Source organism: Chaetura pelagica, unplaced genomic scaffold, assembly GCF_000747805.2.
Source record: "Chaetura pelagica isolate M959 unplaced genomic scaffold, ChaPel_1.0 scaffold38, whole genome shotgun sequence".
NCBI classification, from domain to species: Eukaryota; Metazoa; Chordata; class Aves; order Apodiformes; family Apodidae; genus Chaetura; species Chaetura pelagica.
This window is the reverse complement of record NW_009954181.1, coordinates 128,335-149,675: the sequence shown is the minus strand read 5'-3', so window position 1 is coordinate 149,675 and position 21,341 is coordinate 128,335. Positions and strand designations below refer to the sequence as shown.

At 45.4% G+C, this 21,341-nt stretch overlaps 1 protein-coding gene across 1 annotated transcript in view; it reads right to left on the bottom strand.

Moving 5' to 3' along the window:
- The window catches only part of PRDM10 (PR domain containing 10), a 33,092-nt gene that overhangs the window by 4,034 nt on the left and 7,717 nt on the right, over window positions 1-21,341 (bottom strand). The window contains 13 exon segments of the mRNA XM_010002870.1: window positions 1,115-1,258; window positions 2,044-2,244; window positions 2,805-2,915; window positions 3,659-3,838; window positions 4,673-4,828; window positions 6,252-6,599; window positions 12,676-12,903; window positions 14,917-15,046; window positions 15,956-16,073; window positions 16,734-16,806; window positions 18,733-18,936; window positions 19,985-20,226; window positions 20,580-20,787. Coding sequence (XP_010001172.1) covers window positions 1,115-1,258; window positions 2,044-2,244; window positions 2,805-2,915; window positions 3,659-3,838; window positions 4,673-4,828; window positions 6,252-6,599; window positions 12,676-12,903; window positions 14,917-15,046; window positions 15,956-16,073; window positions 16,734-16,806; window positions 18,733-18,936; window positions 19,985-20,226; window positions 20,580-20,787 — 2,343 coding nt within the window.

Here is a 21,341-nt window from a genome sequence, read left to right as displayed (position 1 = left end):
CAAAAATCCTGCATTTGTAAAGACCTGACTTAGAAACTAAGTCAAAAAGTGCTTCTTGGACATATTCTACCTTTCCTCCTCACCTGCCAGAGTGATACTCTTCTTGACAAGTCTATTTCTCAAGTGTGTAAAGATATTTAGGACCTAACTAACCAGGTTCATGAGGCAAACAGCATCCTGATTGAATCTGCCCATTTTCAAATCAAAATGTTTTATCCAATTTCAGTCTTCAAATACTAAGTCTTAAATTGTGGTTATTAAGATTTTTAAAACTATGCAGAATCCCAGCAGCACTGAAAGACACTAAAAGACTGATTTTTTTTTTAGCCTCAGCTGTCACACCTGTAGCAGCTGATGTGGAAAGCCCAGCCACTGGATTGCTCAGTTCTGCACTGTCAAAAGGAATTCAGAAAGATTTTGGCTCCTCAGAACAGTTTGATCCAGTCCCTAGTCATGGTTAAATGTGTCCTCTTGATCCCAAGGACTGCAAAGACCTCAAGAGAGGTCCCTTTGAAAATCCATGAGGTGTATTGCTGAGTTAATTAGGCCTCTGTGAAAGTGTTACATGGAGTCAGTAGCATATGGGTCTGAATCATAGAATCATGGAATGGTTTGGGTTGTAAGTACCTTAAAGATCATATATCATTCCAACCCCCCCTGCATGGGCAGGGACACCTCCCACCAGCCCAGGCTGCTCCAAGCCCCATCCAACCTGCCCTTCAACACTGCCAGGGATGGGGCAGCCACAGCTTCCCTGGGCAACCTGGGCCAGGCTCTCACCACCCTCAGACTAAAGAATTTCCTCCTAATGTCTCATCTAAGTCTCCTTGTCAAAAGTTCCTCCCCAGCTTTCCTGTCAGTGCCCTTCAGGTACTGAATGAAAGGAGGGAATTGGAGCAGGGCAAAAAGGCAAACCCTTGGAGATCCAAAGAGAGAAGACATCATTTCTGGCAGAGCAAAACTGCAACACAGATTCAGGAACAGAAGTGATCTCAAATAATGTCCCAACACATGCTTTAAAATGATGCCTGCCAAATAAACACTAAGACTACCATACCAGCAGGATTCCGTTCTGTTTGTTTCCCTCCACTGGCCTGATCTAAGGTGTCCTTACCACAACAGTCTCCCCAGTGGTGCTGTCAGTGGTCAGAACAGCAGGAGTGGAGCTGATGACCGCAGTGGCCAGAGGGGCGTGGATGGTGTTGAGGAGCTGAGCAAACTCTGGATGCTTCTTGCGAATGTGCTGCACCATCTTTGTCTACAGAAAGATACAAAACAGCATTAGAAAATGGTCAGCAACCCTGGTATGGGCCAAATGAAGTCAGCTCTGTGGACTGCAGCTTCTAGGTTTCCCTCAGTAAGGCAGCAGCAGGTTTCACACTGGGATGCTCTGGTTAATAAGAAGAAAGCAAAGATCACAAAGTTGCTGCTGCTGAGAGCTATCTGACACTGAAATATTGCCCCAAACATCACAGCCCATAAGCTTTTTACTCCAACACAGCTAAATATGTTTGGGACATTTTCCAGAGGTCATCTTCTGCACATTTTATTTCCTATTCTTCTCCCTTGACACAGAATCATAAAGGGGTGGGGGTTGAGAGGGATCTCTGGAGATCATTCAGTCCAACCCCTCTGTCAGAACAGGATCCCCTGGAGCAGATCCCACAGGAACACATCCAGGTGGGTTTGGAGTGTCTCCAGGGATGGAGACTCCACAACCTCCTTGGGCAGCTTGTCCCAGTGCTCCATCACCCTCAGGGTCAAGAAGTATTTTCTCATGGTTACTGTCAGTGAGCAGAGACAAGCTTCTCTGTTGTGACTGCACTCTGGTAACATTTCCATTTCCTTTTTCAAGCACACGCCCTCTATTTAGGGAACCTTTCTTCCAGAAGCCAAGCAAGCTGTGCCTGTGCTGTCAGCACACAGCGTGAAACCAGCCCTGCCTCAGAATAAAAGAGCTCTGCTTGCCAACTGACAGATGACTGAGCCCCTGGTGAAAAAGCATCCCCAGAGATGCTGCTGAGGGATGTGGCACCCCCATACCTTGCTGCTGTACTGCTTGGAGCAGTGGGGACAGCAGACTGGAGGGGTGGCAATGGTGCCTGTCAGCTGTGTGTGGGTGCTCAGCATGGGATCTGGCTCTCCCGGGCCCGCGGGGCGCAGCTTCCGGATGCTTGGAGGTAGCTCAGCACCAGGATGGTTCTTCAGGATGTGTGCTTTGCGTTTGCTGGCACTCTTGTACACCTGCAGGGTGAAGATTTGGAATGGAAATGGTGTCATCCTGACAAAAAACAGCTTCTGGTTATCTTCATCTGCAAGGCTTGCATGTCTCTTTGGACAACATGCTTAGTTAAATCCCCAAACAATTACAACAGAATTAATCCACAGACATGCACCTTCTAGTGTTTCATCAGCCTGTAAAAGCAAGCCCTTTTGGGATGGCATGCAGGAGGCATTTCAGAACATGTTGTGTGCTGCAACAGAGCAAAGTGGGACAGGAAGGCAAAGAGGAACACTTTTTTGCCTGAACTGGGAAGTTCAGATGTCAGATGTGCATCATCATAGTTACAATGTATGCAAAGTTGCTTTGTCATGAGGGCTCATGCCCCACCTCTTGCGTAAAGAATCAAATCAAGCTGCCTTGGCTTATGTGCCCTTTGTCTTTCTTTTGGATAGTGCTGCAGCAATGTTGCTGGCAAGCACCTCAAGGAAGCTACAGACCCTGCTGGATGTTTCTGTGCAGAGACAAACTGGTTACATACAGGTCTAGGACTAAGCTACAGAGAGGTGACTTCCTTACATACCTTATCACAGTACTGACAGAAGTAATCTCTGTTGGGTTTGATGATGGGCAATGTGAGCTCCGGCACCTCTTCTATTTTCATGTCTGGATGTCTCTTTGATAAATGATTCACCTTAGGAGAAAGAAACAAGGAGAACAAGAGAGCATATTACAGATAGAAGTCAAGCAATTGCTTCTTCTCCTAGACATGGGTAGCAACCAAACCACTGCTAGCCTGCAGCACCAGAAGCATTTGTTGCTGCAAGGGTTACTGTGCATTCAGTCAGCTGCTGAAGGTAAACACGGTCTGGCTAGATCTCATTTACAGTTTCTCTCATCAAAATAAGACAGGAAGGGTTCAAATAGCTAGCCCAACTCTCTTGCAGCTTGATGAGGTAATGTAAAGGACCTCGGCCCAGGGAGGCCTTTGCTAGCAAGGATCACAACAGTCATTAAATATCTGCAAATAACATTTACTGCAGAACACCTTCACACAGTGGTAGTTACAGGGCATGGCCAGGAGAGGCCCCTCAAGAAGGGCAAGGAACAAAAAACCAGGAAAGACAGGAAAACCAAGCAGTGAGGCTGAACTAGGCAATACATTAATCTCATCTTCTGATAGGTGTGTTACATGCCAGCCAGGATTAGTGTCGAGATATGGCAGTGACAACCAGACAGACAACACAGGCCATGAAATGCACCAAGGAACATTTGCTGCAGACACAGTTTTAAAAGAGGTCTATAAACCCAGCTCAGCCACACGATTCTCCCGCTTTCACAGCATCCTGGTGTTGCAGCCATTGGAATTCCATCTTCCTTCCTTAACTATTCATCAGCATGGAGGACAGAAGCTGCAAGAGATGCTAGGGCCCTCACCAGCATGCCCCTCCTGCGGAAGCCCATCATGCAGAGCCGGCACTTGAACATGAAGCTCTCGTAGTCGGTGGACGCGATGCGGGGCTTGAAGGTCTTGGAGCGGCTGATCCGATCAGCTTTCTTGGCCTCCCTCTCTGGGTTGTGCATCCTCTGCATGTGCTCTCGCAGCTTGTCTTTCCTCTAGGCAAAGAGCATTTGGGGAGAAAAATATCAGCATTGTTTCCTGCCTCGCTAGCTGCGACAAGGAAGGGGCACAACGTCATTCCAACACCTCTTTGACTTTTCCTCTCCAGTGCTGCCATGAGTTGGTTGCTCAGCCATAAAAGCAGGAGCCAAACTAATGGTAGTTTAGCTGCCTCTGTGAGAATGAACCCCTCCACTCTGGCTTTTCTTTGAGTTTATCCAAAATAGTAGCGCTCAACTCTACAGGGCTGGAAACTTAGGAGGACCTCTACAACAGAGCTGAACCTGCTGCCCAGCATCTCTGGGCACACTCTGTCTAGGATGTGCTTCTTCACCCCAAAGGATCCAGTGCCTCAGTATCCCATAAGAAACCAAGTGACAAGGAACAGGCTGCTGCCACCACAGTGTACCTGGCTCAGAGCCTGCTCCATCTAGAGGGATCTGGAAAGACATCTGGATGTCACATGCTGACAAGATGCATCTCATGGACACAGGCAACTTGGCCAGGGCTATTATTAATCCACTGATATCAGCAAGTTTTCTTCTCTAAACTGATAAAAGCAATATAACCCAAGCTCCTGGTGATTGAGCTGCATAATGACCCAGTTCTTAATGAGCAGATGAAACTTCTTTTGCTATCAAGTTACTAGAACTAAGATCTCACAGATCCTGTTACAGAGCAGAACGTGCCCCTTGTCCACCAGCAGTGAACATTGTAGCTCAGCCATGCCACAAAGCAGTGCACACAACTGGCAGATGTTGGCTTCTTCCAGCTTGAAGAGGTTGTCTACTTGAAGGAGGGTAAAGAATGGTGTCCAGGAGGCACCTCACCTTGAACTGCTTGCCACAGGTGGAGCACAGGAAGTCCTTGCGGTCCGAGTGCCGCAGCATGTGCAGGCGCAGCTTGTCGGGCCGGCAAAAGGCCTTGTCACACTCTGTGCACTGGTAGATCTTCTCCGAGTGGAAACTGCGCACGTGCTTCTTCACCTGGAATCGCAGAAACATGGGATTTACTGAAGAGGGTGTGCTAGAGCTGCCCAGGAAGCTCCTAGCAAAAGGGAAAGGAAAAAAAGAGAAAACACTGCCTTGGCTTGAGCAGCGTTTGATCAGCACAGCTGACGTTTTGGCAGTAGTTTCTATGAAGCCACAACATCTTTGTGATCCATCTGGACAGACCACTTGATTTCACAGAATCACAGAATCCCAGGGGTTGGAAAGGACCTGGAAAGCTCCCCCAGCCCAACCCCCCTGCCAGAGCAGGGGCACCCAGAGCACATCACACAGGAACGTGGCCAGGGGGGTTGGAATGTCTCCAGAGAAGGAGACTCCACAGCCTCTCTGGGCAGCCTGGCCCAGGGCTCTGGCACTCTCACAGCAAAGAAGTTCTTCCTGAGATTCACATGGAACCTCTGGTGCTCCAGTTTGCATTTCCATATCCTCAAGACTGATTCTTGAAGGCATCAGTTATTGCACAGTTGAGCATTGAATGGACAGCAGAAGTCTGATGGACCATTTTCCTGAATCAACCCCCAGTTAACACATTCACCCGAGATTCATTATCTTCACTTAACTTATAAGAATTCTAAATGAGAGGACTAATTACTTTCAATCAGAGAGAATGAGCTTCCAATTACAATGGGCAAAAGACCAAACAAAAATAACTAGGACAAAAGAGCATTCTGCATACTTTGGGACTATCCTTGACCTCTTCAAGCATATAGTGGGATTTTTTTTCCCCCAAGAAAGTAACTAATGAGGTCTGACATTTGAAATGTAAGCACTACTCAAGAAGAGGATCTCTAATTAATTCTTTACCATCTTCTCATACTGATCATACATGGAGCAACTCTGTATTTTCATCTGTTCCACACAGAAGTATTTAAGTAGGCAGCAATCTATGGTGACTAGACCTAATTATTCACATAGCACCAAATGAAAAATAACATCTTTCAATTCCAAAATAGAGCTGAATAGCTGGAAAGAAGCTGTGGGACCTTATTCTGACAGGAGGAAAGTTTATGGGGAATTAGGTTGCAGTCCAACATTTTTGAATCATCAACATTTACAGAAGATAAAGGGTCACCTGTAATGACCAAGAGTGTTCAGGACCTCTGCTTTAGGTGTTTTCTGGGGATAAGGGACCACCCCTCACACAGATCAGTGACTTCTAACGCCAGACTGAAGTACCACATCTGATAATTTAGTGGAAAGACCACTTCAGTGGCATGAAGACAACATCAAGCAATGCTTGGTCCCTCTTCCTTATTAATTTCTGACTGATGTGGACCCCTCTATCTTGTGAGCCTGAGGTGACATGGAACATTGCACAACAACACTACTGAAAAGTGCATGACCAGAGGGCTTGAAGGAGACCCAGAGGGCAGTACTTCCAATCAGGATGGCTTCTCACCTGGATAAAATCTGGGAAGCGTTTCTTGCAGGTCGGGCAGGTGAAGTAGCCATCATTGACATGGATGGCCACGTGGTCTTTGAGCAGATCCAAGCGGTCAAAGGACTCGGGACAGAAAATGCAGGAATATGTTTTCTGGTCCATGTGGAACTTCATGTGGCTCTCAAGAGCCCCACTGTTGATGAAGCCCTTGTTGCAGATGTCACAAGTCAAAGGGCAATTCCCTTCCCGGCCGTGGAAACGCAGGTGCTGATCCAGCTTGTCCTTCTCCCTGAAGGCCTTTCCACACTGCAGGCATTTGAAGGGGCGGAAAGACTTCCGGATGAACAGGTGCTGGAGAGCTGCATTCTGGAAGAAACATCCAGGAGACATTAGGACTTACAGATTCTTCATCCAACTAGTTTCAAGATTAAATACACCAGCTGACCGGCGAGCCTGAACTTCAACAAGATGCCTCAGCGTTCTAGGCACTGCCTGCATGTGACAGGGGGGAGGCTGTGGCAGGCAGAAGTTGAGATCCCCCTGCAGTTCCACACTGGGTTAACAGCACCCAATGCAGGAGCTTCCTCTCCAGTCCCTGGTTTCTGCTGATTGAGCTGCTTGTCTTCATAGGGAGGCATTTTTTTGGGGGTAAAAAACCCACCACCCTAAGCTCCACCTGAAGTACAGACCTGGACCAGGGAAAAACTGCAATTCCAGCTGATTTTTGGGGACTGGGTGACAAGTTCAGGCACCATACAAAGGATGGGTGAGCCAGAGCTCTGTACTTCACACAGGAGCAGGGCTTATGAAACTCCACAGCCTTTTACAAACTCAGCTTCTGCACCAAAGGTCACCAGAGATGTGCAGCAGTGGTTTAGCATTGCCTGGAAAACTTCTGATGGAACATACATTTAAGAGATAATGCTCTAAACCTTTTTTTTTTCCCCCCATCAAAAAGAAGTCTAGAGTTTCAAGACATGACAGCAGGGGCAGAATGGCAGGTTTACAAGGAATGGGTAAGAACTTGTGAGCAATTTGCCTGTCATTAGCATCTATCATGTGCAAGAGCCTAAAAATGAAGAAAGATGAAAGACAAACACAACAGTGCCAAACCAGAGGAACTCTGAGAGATTCTGTTGTCTGCTCAAAGGGTTGTTTATCTCACACAGTCAAGTCTGAAAGTGCTTTTCTTGATATTGCAAGAGACTAAGGATATTGTGAATTGAGCATAGTGTGTTGTACAAATATTAATTTTAAAATTTAATACACTGGGCTGCCCTTCTGTTTTTCTCCACCTCCACTGTGCACAATTTATTTTCAGTCCCTGCTTTGTTTTGGCATGCACCTCCCTTCAGCCTGCCTTCTCTAACATTATTGTTCTCTTTTCCCTTTCTCTCCTTCAGTCCTGACACCAGCCCTGCCTGCTGGAGGAGCAGATGCTGCTGGACCTGTTGACTGGAGAAACAGGCAAGTGAACCCTGTGCCTGCATTTCAATATTGGATGAGGATTTTTACACAGGGCAGTTGCAAAGCTGGAAGTCAGTCTCACCTCTGCATGCTGTAGCATTCCACTGCACACTGTCACCATGCTGTACTGAGAACACTCTGCACCACTGCCATTCCTCAGCAAGATGTCTAAGGAATATCTACTCTTCTCCATGTACACAGAACCATAGAGCCATGGAACCATGAGGTTCCAACCACCAGGTTCTAACCTTGAGGTTCCAACAGACCTTAAAGATCATCAGGTTCCAACCTCCCTGCTATGAGCAGGGACACTTCCCACCAGCCCAGGTTGCTCCAAGCCCCATCCAACCTGCCCTTCAACACTCCTGGGATGGGGAAGCCACAGCTTCCCTGGGCAACCTGGGCCAGTGCCTTCCTACCCTCATGGGGAAGAATTTCTGCCTGATGTTTAATCTAAATCTCCCCTCTCTCAGTTTAAAACCATTCCCCCTTGTCCTCTCCCTCCCTGCCCTTATCCCAAATCCCTCTCCAGCTTTCCTGGAGCCCCTTCAGGCACTGGAAGCTGCTCTAAGGTCTCCCTGGAGCCTTCTCTTCTCCAGGCTGAATATCCCAGCTCTCCCAGCCTGTCTCCAGAGCAGAACTGCTCCAGCCTCTGATGATCTCCAGTCTCCTCTGGACCCTCTCCAACAGCTCCATGTCTTTCCTTGGTTGTCCTTTTTTCCCCAACATACCAATAAAAGCTTTTCTTACTCTTCTTTGCATCCCTGGCAAGACTTAATTCCATCTGGGATCCAGCTGTCCTAACCTGATCCTTAGCTGCCTGGACAACTTCTCTGTAGTTCTCCCAGGGTACCTGCCTTCCCTTTCAGATGTTACATGCAGAACCTGCACCAAGATATCTAGAGAAGCAGCACTAGGAGGTGGCTGGCACCTGTGATTACACAGGTTCAACACGACACACTTTTCCATGAGATTTATTCAAGACTTCTGCAAACAGATCTCCCTGTTCTCCTCTCTCCTTTTCTCATGGGAATATAGAGGCTGACATCTGCTGTGTCACTTAAGCATGTGCCAACAGCTGACACTGAGAAAAAGTGAGGAGCTCTTCTGCTGGAACAAGGGAACAGTTTGGGAATACTGTGGACTGCTAAGATTAAATTACTGAACCTGGATCCTTTTCACCATCTGAACTGCAGAGGGAAACCTCTACTTTCATTCCAGGAAAAGGACCATAACAGGAACTGTTCTGCTATAAAAAAAGCTAACAGTTGCATGGAGGAGCCCCAGCTGAGCCCTCCCATGAACTGTCATCACATCCATTCTCCATTTTACAAATGGAGAAGTAGAGACAATGGGAAATACATGGATCTGCTCTAAGTTACACCATGAGTTGGAAAGACAGACACATCAAGGTGCACATCAAGGTCTTAACTCCACTATTACTGTATGTTGCTGTTTGTAGCCCCTAACAGTGTGAGGGGTCAGACAGCAGAGCCCAGACCTCCAAAACATGCACATCAACATATTCCCCTTGCTATCTCAAGGACAACAGACGTGGGAAATGTTTTACTGCTCCTTGGTTAGATAAACTCTCAACTATAAAAACAGAAAGATAACTAAGTGTTGCCACATTAACTGATAACTTGGCCCAGTGCAAACAACTGCATAAACAAATCCTCCAAACTTTAAGATGGATATTGCAGTATTTCATCCAAGCCATTTACTCCTATAATATTCACCTTAAATTTGCAATTAATTCATATGAAAAGAACTAGAAGAATGCAAATTGTTATCCAGAACACTTAGTTCTGGACATTGGTTGTTTAAAGGATATCAAACGTGACAGCTTATGATGCAGGGTCAGTCAGGAAACACTGGACAGGATTTGGACAGAACAGCATGGAAGGTGATGTTGTTACGTACCACTTAATTAGATACAGCAAAAAACCAATGAAAAAAAAACCAAACAAAACCTACCTGCAGCTCCAGCTGAGCAGGCAGCATTGAGGGAGAGAAAAATACTGGTGTTATGCAATGGACTTTAAAACAGAAGCCTTGACTTCTGCAACAGTCACGCTTCTGCAGGTCACTAGGAGGGCCAGCTCTTCCAGCTAGAGTTTACTCTCTACTTGGGCAAAACTCCTTTGAGGTTTTTGCCTCAGGAAACACTAAGTGGATCTTCAAGGTTTACCCTGCAGTTAATAACTGCCCAAAGGGAGTTAAAGGGCAAAGATAAAAACCACAGATAATCTTGAAGGTGTTTTGTGACCTTTTATGTTTTCTCAGAGTTGATTAATAATGATGTAATGCATACTGCAGAGCCACAGTGAGAATGAAATGCTTTTAGCAGCAGGGAATAATTAGGGCAGGATGGCAACAGGATTAGGATTAGAAGAGTGAAAAAATTAAGGAGTAGAGACTTTATTTTAACCTCTTCTTACTGTTTGTACTCTTCGTTATACAACCGGTCGCATTTCTTTCAGCACGAAGGAAGTGACTGTGCTTTCCAAATCATATCCCTATCCCTGCCAATTCCTTCCTCTGAGTAAAGCAGTTACCTACACAAAGAACATTTTAGGATCAGGTCTGTATGTAAAAATAAAACAAAAAAAAACACAACAAAAAAGCAAACAAAAAAAAAGGCAAATTGGAAATGCAGATGTTTCTGGGATCAGCCCACAGACACTCTGGACACTGCCCAGAATTTAATTAAAAGCAAATATTCACTTTGGCTGCAGAAGACAACATTCCTCTATTTTGTTACAAAAATATCTTGAAAGGTGAGTGTCTCTCTTTTCAGTACTAAGGACGTGACTGCCATAGTGAAGGTCTGATCTCCAAGGAAACTCCACAGACTCTAAAGCAAATGCCAAAAGACAAACTGATCCTATCAGAACCTGAACCCTGGGGCACCAGCCATCAGTGCTCCAGCTCCAATGAAAGCTCTCTTCGTGCACCACTGCCAAGGTTTAAACCTTGGGAATCAAGGTTTAAGCCTTGGAAAAGTTCAAGCAACTCAAATAATTAGTTTCTGAAAATTAAATCCTCTGTGAGTAACATGGAAGAACTAAAGCTCCACTGGTGTCCATGTCATGATCACATCAAGACTTTACCTGTTCTTTGCAAGGGAAAGATGTACTACACATCTTAAAATGAAATGTTTGCTTGCTTGTCAGTGTCAAGTACTTGTTATTATAAGAAGCTGCTGTGAATAATTGAACTGAATGAATGCTCAGAGTGCTAGAGCTTGCTGTGATTGTTCAGTGCTTAAAAAACAAGGCTTGCTGGTTTACTCTTATCTCAAGCTCTTGCTGCTCCCAGTCTGATGCAACATGGGCAGGTGCTATGCAACCATCTGCCATTCTGCCAGTGCCCTTCTCCTGAAGCATCTCCAGGACTCTGCTGAACACAAGCTGCCAGATGTATGGGAAGTTAGGGAGAGTTGGAGATGTGTCACCAAGGCCTAAACCACCACTGCACTCCTCTTCGCTGTCATGCCTTTGTCACAAATTTCCAGGGAACAGAAGCCAAGTCACAGGACAGGGAAGTAATTTCAGAATTTCACAGAATCACAGAATCCCAGGGGTTGGAAGGGACCTGGAAAGCTCCCCCAGCCCAACCCCCCTGCCAGAGCAGGGGCACCCAGAGCACATCACACAGGAATGTGGCCAGGGGGGTTGGAATGTCTCCAGAGAAGGAGACTCCACAGCCTCTCTGGGCAGCCTGGCCCAGGGCTCTGTCCCAGTAAAAAAATTGTCACTTTCTTAGCATATTTACTGTTTAAGAATACATCAAAGGTTCAGAAATTCAGAAAAACAGACACCACTTTCTCTTCCCATCACACCCAGGCCTTTACTTTCTACTGAGGAAGCTGTGCTATGCCTTAAGTAGTAAATACCCATGCTCTTAACTGTCAAAAACTCAGCATCTGCCTCTGTACTGTTAGCCACTTAAAAACAGACAGTAAAAATCCTCCAAGCTTTAACATCTGAAAACCAAATTACTGGTAGAAACCTGTCATTCAGAGAGTGCAAGCACTTTATATGGTTAAACCTTTTGCAGGCTTAATGTGCCTGAGCCAAATTCTTCTTTCAAGAAATGCTGCTGCATTTATGAGGTAACGACTGCTGGCCTCATGTATATAAGGCTATAAACTGAGAGCAGAATTTGGCTCAATATCTTCCTAAATGGAAGAGTTACTCGACTCTTTTCTAATCCTCTCTGAATTCCCTAAGAATGAAGTCATACCCCAACTGCAGCTGTTCCTTTCTGTAATCCAAATTTCACACATGGAATAAAAAGGACAAGATTTTAGGCTAAATAAACCAATCTCACAGTTACATGGCTTGAAGGATTATTTGCTTGAATCATTTCCTTCCCACACATAGTAGAGAAAAAACAGCTCACCCCATTGACACAAAAGCTCAGGCTCAAAGCATTTGCTGTTGGTACAGAAAGCTCTTAGCCCAGGTTTTCATCTCAAAGACAGGCAGGTTTTCTACCTCAAGAAAGAATTTTATCACTAAACATCATCAACTAAGTGAATTCTAAATGGAGGTGGTGGTTTCTTTTTGGCAACTGTTTGCAAGGCAAGAGTTCTGAGAGACACAGATGGTGCCATGAACAAGCCATTAGTCTGTGCCACAGGACCAGGACTCAGCAGCTGTTTGAGGCACTCCTGCCTGCCAGCTTGGAGGGGCTGTGTTTCTGTCAGAACTTCTGTGCTGGAATTGAATCAGCTCCAACTGGTGACCAGTTTGCACCAGCATTTCATGAGATACCGCTCTTTACATGACATTTGTCTCTGCAGTGCAAAGAAAACTGCCAGGAATGAGATGCTGTTTTCAGGATTTGGAAGTGGGATACAACAGTGGGAGAAAGACCAGCTGGTCCTGGCAGGCAGGGCCAGCATCCTCTGGCTTACAGCAAATGGAGATGGTGGGAGAAGACAGAAGCCACTGTCCTCTGGGCTTACCCTGATCCGCTTGGCTCTCCTCATGTCATCTGCTGTCATGGTGCTTTGCAGAGGCACCACACTCTCCTCACTCTGCGCCTGGAGCTGGAGCGGGTGGTTTTCCGACTGCTGCTCCAGGGCTGGTTGTGTCTCCGGTGGCACTGGAGTCTGTTCCTGCTGCTCCAGCCCATTCAGGGTGGCTTGTCCAGCCTCATCAAACTGCCCCTTGCTGGAAAAATGCAGCAAGTCCTGAAATCGCAAATCATACAACCAGTGATTATTCCCCCCACCCACTGAGAAACGCTTGGATAATACTCAGCAGACAGTAAGATTCCTACACATTTCATCACAAGCTGTAACCAACATGTACCTACACCAAGGCTTTCCCACTGTGTTCCATGGAGCCTCTCAGCAGATCACCTCCACCTACAGCAGCAACATGCAGAGCAACAGGGAGTAAATGCTGCAGGTAAGTGACTCTCAGACATAGAATCACAGAATGGTTTGGGTTGGAAAAGACCTTAAAGATCATCAGGTTCTGCCATGAGCAGGGACACCTCCCACTAGACCAGGCTGCACAAGCCTCATCCAACCTGGCCCTGAACACCTCCAAGGCATTGTCTGATGGGCCACAGACAGTTTACATGACCCAGCTCCACAAGTTTATCTGCACTCTTGACTAATACTGCTTTAACCAGAGATGACAGTCTGACCTGTGAGAAATGTTATGACCAAAGTGACTAGCACAGAGCAGGGAAAACTGAATTTGTCTCATTGAAATTGTTGTCACTTTGAAACATTATCTTGTGTTGTTATGCAGTGTCTTCTCCTTTCTACAAACTAGCTGGAGTGCTGGAGAGTGACAAATGAGATCATTACACTGTGCAGTGTGTGTTTTGCTATCCAGTTCCCAAGCTCTGCATATTCTCATCTAGCCAGCTGCACACATCACTTATATTTATCACACCAAGCTGTTTTCCTCTTTTTTTTTCCATTACCATGAAATAAAAGGGAGGGTGTTGGGAGCAGGATGCCAAAAACATACATTCTTTCCATATATAAATTCCAGTAGCTCCTCTGGGGTGGAATCCTCTTGTATTACAAGTTAAAACACATAGATCCTCCCCTTGACAACACTTAATGCAACTCAGGAAACTTAGAAGTGCAAGGCAGGAAACAGTGCCAAAAGTCTATCAGCTCAAGGCTGGTACTGACAAAACCAAAAGCAGGTGTGGGAAAAATAAAGAAGAAATAAAACAGGGAGGTGCCAAAAAGAGTGCATCAGTTCTAACCCATGAATTCTAAACCAGAGAGACACTTAAAGCAATATAACAAACGTCCTGGCAAGTTGCCACACTGACTGGCACAGTCTCAGGTTCTCAGGCAGGTCAACTCCTTCCCTGTCTCTCTGGAGTTAAAAGTCTGGGAACATGCTTGTCTAAAAGGAGCTGGCTTGTGTCACACCAGCTTGCAAAGAGGGGGGAACTCACAACTGTCTGAACTTAACGCAACATTTACAGCAATTCTGCAAGCTCAGAACGAGCAGCAGGCATTCACAGGCAGCAGATAACATTCCTGCCTCTGAGTCAGCACTGAACCACAACCCAGTGAAGTGCCAGAAGAAAATGATCACTCCAGATACCAGCTTTCAGCTAAGTCATAAAACAGCCACTGATCCCCTGTGACACCCTTTACAAAAGAACTTGGTGGTAACCTAAGCATGGTCAGCAGCAGAGAGAATTTAGCATTTCACTTGGATAAATGCATCACATTAGGTCCCTACAGAATATAACCAACAGCCATGAGCAAAAGAACATTTTGCAGTAATAATGCCTACAGGAGGCCCTTTTGTTCATATTAAAACATCACAAAGAATCACAGCTCAAGCTGATTTAATTCTACCAGCAACAGTTCTAAAAGCAGGCTCTGACCTCACGTCTCAGAAAGGACAAATATGAACCTGAATTCCCATTACAGTTTTACTGTCTAAATTACTTTTGTGATGCTACAGAGCTGCCTCAATAACCTCACTGCTAAGTGTTTTGAGATGAAAGTTGCTGTAAAAATGCAAGTGATTTTAGAGTTTTTATAGCAGCAGCGTTTCCCTGGTGAAGAATCACAGCTAGAAAGCCAAGAATGACTTGGGTATAAATCCAAAACACACCCTCAGTCTGCACTGATGCTCCAAATTCTTTTAGTCAACAGCTTGCATCCCACGTGGTAGATTTTTTTTCCCCCTCTTCCTTATCCCCAAAAATATACCTGTGTCCCTTCTTCACACTTTTCCCCATTTTCACTGGTTACTTCCATACGTATGAATTTGGGAGGGCGCCCCGGGCGCCTGCCTGGTCCAAACCTCCTCTTCCCTCGGCCACGACCTCGGCCTCTGGCTCTGCAGAAGACACAGTGTTCCAGGTTAGAGACAAAAAAAGATGGATTTGGAATCTCCACTGGTTTTATGCATTCTCTCTCAGCATCACTGTTCACTCATTCAAGTCAGTCACAATGGCCTGCAGTAAATAATAAAACATGAAGAAATCCCAGCAGCAAAAATAAACAGGCTGTATCTGTGAAAAGTCAGAGTCCCAAACATATTAACATTTATTTCAGTAATGATGGGACCAAGAGGATTGCCAGCTTCTAGCAAGCCCTCTGCCATGGCAACTCTGCTGCTTCCAACACCTGGTACAGTGTGCTGGAAAGCATTTTCAGCTAGATGGAACTCCAAGTCTTCAAGGAAACCAATTTAAAAGCAGAAGCCGTAACAACCCTCCCCAAAAAGGCACTTAGCCATTGATGTCAGGCAATAAACTGACAGCAAAAAGCAGCCACTTGCTAAGTTTCAGGAAAGAGGCAGTACCTATGTCTTCTGCCCTCTGATGGATGTTTGTAGGTTCAGCTTTTAAGGTCAGGATAAAATACCTCGCCAGCCCAGTCAGGAGCTAAAGCACCACAAGTCTTGCTCTCCAAGCTCTGTGTCTGCATAGGTCTGAAGAGCAACAGTATTTCAACATTGTGGTGCTGAAATAGCCACTTAAGTCTTTGGTAAAAAAAAAAACCACAACAAACCAAACTAAAGATATCTCCCTTGTTTCAATGGGGTATTTATTTCCCTCAAGCTACTTCTTTTGCAAAGTCTTACACTCATCAGTTTCCTGGTGCCGTGTCCTCACCCTCTGGTGCTGAGCTGCTCTCTCGTGGTACCCCAGTTGGTCAGCAAGGTCTTTAGGGCAAAGACCCTCCTTTCTGCAAGTTTGGGGAAGCACCAGTGATACACAGACCAAAATAAAGCTTTCAGTACCTGCTGAAGAAGTCCAGCTTCTCATCGTGGGAGTTGAGGTGCTGCTGGAGCTGCTCTGAGCTCATGAAACGCCGATTGCACTCGTAACATGGCCAGTTCTTCTCTTGCTCTCTCAGAACTATGTTCGATTGGAAATGTCAATAACAGCATTTCAGTCACCACCAATTCAACACCTAATTTCTCCCCCCCCCCCCCCCCCAACCCTTTCTGTCTTCTGTGGGCCATATTTCTCCCCTGAAGGCTACATACAGAACACCCAGCACTGCCTCATTTAGCTTTGCTTTTATCCCCTCTGCACTGTGGGAGGACTACAGCTCATCACAGAGAGACAAAAAGGTCACTAGGGAAAACTCACATGGGCTACATCCACTGCTGGAAACTCAGGGAGATTCTGAAATACACCCTCGTGTAGAAGAGCCCCTACAGGATTGTGTCTTTGGCATGGATTAGAGGAGGTCAAGAGAAATTTCTCAATCTAAAGCAACAGCACATGGGTTTATGACAAAGACTAAACATTAGACACCAAGTACAGACAGACACCTCCTTCCAGCAGCAACTTAATGCTTCCCAGAAACTGGGGCAGAACGTTAAACTACTGTAATACCAGCATGACCAAAGTTAGCAGGAGTAAGTCCCAGTAACACAACCTAGAACTGCTTCAACTTTTCTTAGCATGGCAGAACTTTGGGAGCACCACAGAGGCCATATACTTGAAACTAAGCCCAACCCAGAAGCCCCATCACACAGCAGAAACTGAGAGCAGAAGAGGCCAAGTTACCCTTTCTTTCCTCCTCAGAGATGTCATGGATCTTCTGGTTCACAAATTCTGCATAAGAGGCAGCATACCACACCTGCAGCAGGAGCACAAGGCACACAACACTTAGATGGAACCAGAACTAAGGGGAATTCACCTGAAAAGGGTTTTTAAGCAATACATTTACTTCACTCTCCTCAACCACTAACTCTCACTGCTCCTTTCATCCTCAATAATAAAGCCTGCTGAGATCAATATGCCCCCACTGAGGAATAAAAGAGCTTTGCTCAGAAAGCATATCCATTTTATTTTAAGGTATAGCCTCCTAAGATGAGTGTTAATCTCACACATGGCTACCAGTAGATCTAAAGGAAATATGATTAATCTCTTTAGGCCTGACTGTAGGATTATAAAGGATGGATGTCAGCAGAGTGCTGTTACTTGTTGTTCTAAGAGGAATGGAAAAGTTTTGATCTCAGGGGACTTCCCATTTCTTCCCTGCTCCCTTTACACAGACAATAGGCAGCACCATTCACAGAGACTCATTTAAAATGTTTCTGAACTTCAGAAGGATTCAAGCAATATGGTCTTGCTTCCCAAAACAAAGAGCTGCCAGGCTGCAGCATGCCAGGCCCACTGTCATTATAGAAGGGATATAGAAGCCTTCAGAGGGAACCACAAGAGGCAGAAAGTTTACTGGAATCTTAAAATCAGATGCTCACATTTTGCTGAGAATTCTTGCATTATATTTCATTTTCATCTCACCATCTGATTTGAAAGGTTCAGATTTAGAGGACACATGAATGTATTTTCAACATGAAAAATCTGGGCAAACTTAAACTCGTGGTGGGCCACAGGTTCTCACTCTCACAAACTCACCATCAGGTGAGTTACTCTGCAGGCACCTCACTAGCTGGGCAAGGAGGAAAGCCTGGAGCTCCTAGACTACTCACCTGTCATGCAACACAGAAGTTCAGCATTAACTGATGCTCCTAGTTCAATCCTGGGACAAAATCTCTCTGGATGCCATACACCCACTTGGGGAGGAAAACCCATTATGGAGCTCAAGCCATTCCATTATCAAACCAATTTTCCCCAAAAAGATTCCACTAACATGAAGCAAGAAAAATAGTGCTTCTATAGGCAGGTCTGTACAGATTTAATTAAAGTCTGATTTCAAATTGATTGAAAAACTGTTGAGAAAATGATATCTGGATTCAGTTTAATTGGATTAATGAGGTTTCTAGTGATTCTGCTGAAATAAACAAAGGACTGATTTCAGAGAAACCAAAAAGAATCCTACTCCTAAAAAATCAGCAGCAAGTGTATTTGCCCTGGTTTAGCCACGTGTGGTTAAAACTATTTGTTAAATAGTTGAAATTTAAGTGCAAGAAGAGATTTGAAGAAAAACAATTTCCCAATATCAAAGTTTTTTAGTTACCCCCAGTTCCTGAAAAGCTGTTGAAAACAAAGGCCACCTCAGCCTTGCTGCTTTGAGCTCGTAAGTAATCAAGACATTTTTAGAGGGAACAAAAAGTAACTCACAGGGAAGTCACAATATCCTTTATCATTTTCCACATGCAAAGTTTCAAAAGTTCCAGGAAAGCCAGGTAAAGTGAGACCATATTCACTTAAGGCACCAGAAAAGAAGTCAAGGGCACACAGGACTAACTGGAAAGGGCATCCAAAACTAAAAAGAATAAGACTGCTGCAATAAAAATTAGATTGCATCAGCAAAATATATGCAGTGTAAAGCATGACAGTGACAGAAATCATTTACATACTCTTACTTTAAACTTCCTCATTTTATACCCAAGTCAAAGCTCATTTAATTATCCATTAAGCTGGTGGCTAACTACTTCCTGACTTCAGTGACATTTGATTCAGGCCATCATGTGCTTTATCAGAGGAAAAAAAAAAGCCCTAGAACTATTAACAACAACCATTTCTGGCACTTGGAGATGCACTTATTGGGTAGCAACTCAACAGATTTTCTTTCATCAGTAGAAAAAATGAGTCATACCTTGAGTTCCTGCTTGGGCTCCACGTTTTTAATGGTTGTATAATAAATATGGTGACCATACTGATAGGCCACCAGGTTCTGCTCCAAGTGGTTTTGAGCCGGACGCACAAACATCATCCAGTTACAAAGAGCCTCGCTAGAAAGTTCAAACCACAGGTCCTCTTGTAAATCTCTGTCTTTTCTGTCACCCTTATCAAGGGAAACCTGTAGCAAAACCCAATTACATGTGGCTGTAACTGTCCAGCAGCAGGTTTGAAAGAATGTGAGTTTCTAAAAAAATTACTGTGCCCAAGCAACTTCTACATCAGGAAAGCAATGAAGGCAGAGCTGATTTTCTTGTTGCTAACAGGGATCCAGAAACAGGCAGCAACTGGAAAAGTGCTTAAAAACAGGCAGAGATTTACCTAGGGAGATAGAACACACACTCCCATAGCTTTCAAGGGCAAGAAGTGTTCATTAAAAGGGTCAGGCACAGTACTTGATGTGTGGCTGTAAATCACAGACTGGTTTGGTAGGGGCCTCAAAGATCATCTAGTTCCAAGTCCCCTGCATGGGCAGGGACACCTCCCACCAGCCCAGGCTGCTCCAAGCCCCATCCAACCTGCCCTTCAACACTGCCAGGGATGGGGCAGCCACAGCTTCCCTGGGCAACCTGGGCCAGGCTCTCACCACCCTCACAGGGAAGAACTTGCTCCTCATGTCTCACCTAAATCTCCCTCTTCCAGTTTTAATCCCTTCCCCCTTGTCCTCTCCCTCCCTGCCCTTGTCCCAAGTCCCTCCCCAGCTTTCCTGGAGCCCCTTCAGGCACTGGAAGCTGCTCTAAGGTCTCCCTGGAGCCTTCTCTTCTCCAGGCTGAACACCCCAACTCTCCCAGCCTGGCTCCAGAGCAGAGCTGCTCCAGCCCAAGGATCATCTTTGTTGCTTCCTCTGGACCCTCTTCAACAACTCCATGTCTTTCCTGTGCTGAGGGCTCCACAGCTGTATCCACTATGCCAGGTGGGGAATTCTTACCTAAATCTCCTCTCTTTCAGTTTAAAATCATTACCCCTTATCCTATCACTACACTCTGGTGAGAAGTTTCTCCCCATCTTTCCTGTAGGCCCCCTTTAGGTGTTGCAGTTGGTTACAGTTGGGCTCAATGACCTTCAAGGTCTGATTCTGTAGTTCTGTGATCAAGGCAGAACCACAAAGCCATGAAAAATTACAGCTTTAGCACAAATTGATCCCTTTGCTTTTCTCATCCCCCCCTTACCTTCAAATGGATGTAGCAGTCTTTGAGCTCAGTCTGTCTAACCAGGGGTCCTTCCACGGGGCCGAACTGTGTGCGCTTTGGGATCCTCCTTTTGGAGAAGACCCCTCCCAAAAACCTGTCTATGTAGAGCACCAGGGGCAGGCTGGCTCTGGCCCTGGTCAGCACAGGCCGGTTCGGGATCGGATGCAAAGGGCCATGTTTTGGACACACAGAGGGGTGGGCATTATTACACTCTTCACACCCTACAAGACAAAGCCAAAGAGGACACATCAGACACTCACACACCAGCTCAGAAGACACAGACTCGTCTCTAAATATCTTTGGCTCAGCTGTGGGAACATTCATTCCAATCATCTGCCTTTTAAACCACGAGTGAGGGCAGCAAAATGGAGAACAAAGCAGCTCAGACTCCACCTAAGGCAGAATCTTGTCTTCTTAGTGAGGCAGCTGAACACGAGTCTACATTTCTGGATAGAAAGGACTTATTATTCCTAAAATCTGAAAGGTTTTCAACTCCAATTACTACAGGACTGATGGAGGGGAAAACAAAAAGGGGAGGGCAGCTAATACACAACATACTACTTCATATGCTTACACAAATCATTGGGATCAAAGGGTCGAGGTGGATCTGGATCCCATTCGTCCATGTCAGTGTCTTCCCCATCTTCATCCTCATCTTCATCCTCGTCATCTTCCTCTTTTGTTTCCATCCTTTCCATTTGATTCTGGAGAGGTGCTAAAGGGTCAGAACCATCCACTGCCTCCATAGGAGGTAACACCTGGTTATGCACCGGTAACGATGCCTGAGGAGAGAATTCACCACAAACAATCAAAATTGATTTATGAAGAAAAAACAGCCTTACAAAGATGAGCAATGATGGTTCTTGCTAGTCTACCCCTTTCTGCTTCCTTTGATGATGGAAAGAAGGACAAGGGAAAGTGAAAAGACATTATAAATGATTGCTGAGGGATGTTTCACATCACTGCTGCTGACAGGACACTCAGGACAGCTGTGTCACCTCCTAGCTCTGCCCTGCCAAGGACTGACTTCTCAGGAGAAGAAACTGCAATCAGAGAAGTTCTGGACCCTCACAGAAGGTCTGAAACAAAGTCCAGGCTCTACAGAAATTATCTAGAGCTTAAAGCTGCATTTTAACTCCTTCTGTACAAGTGAGAGAATCCTGTGCTTTGGCACATGAATTTTTCTCTCCTGTTCCACAAACAAGAACAGTCCCCAGAGCACACATAGAGATCAATAAGGGACAAGACAACATGTGCTATAAACTATGGGACATGGAGGACAGTTGAAGGCACTATATTCTCTCACTAATTTTAAAGTGAATGCCTTTCTTTCCCT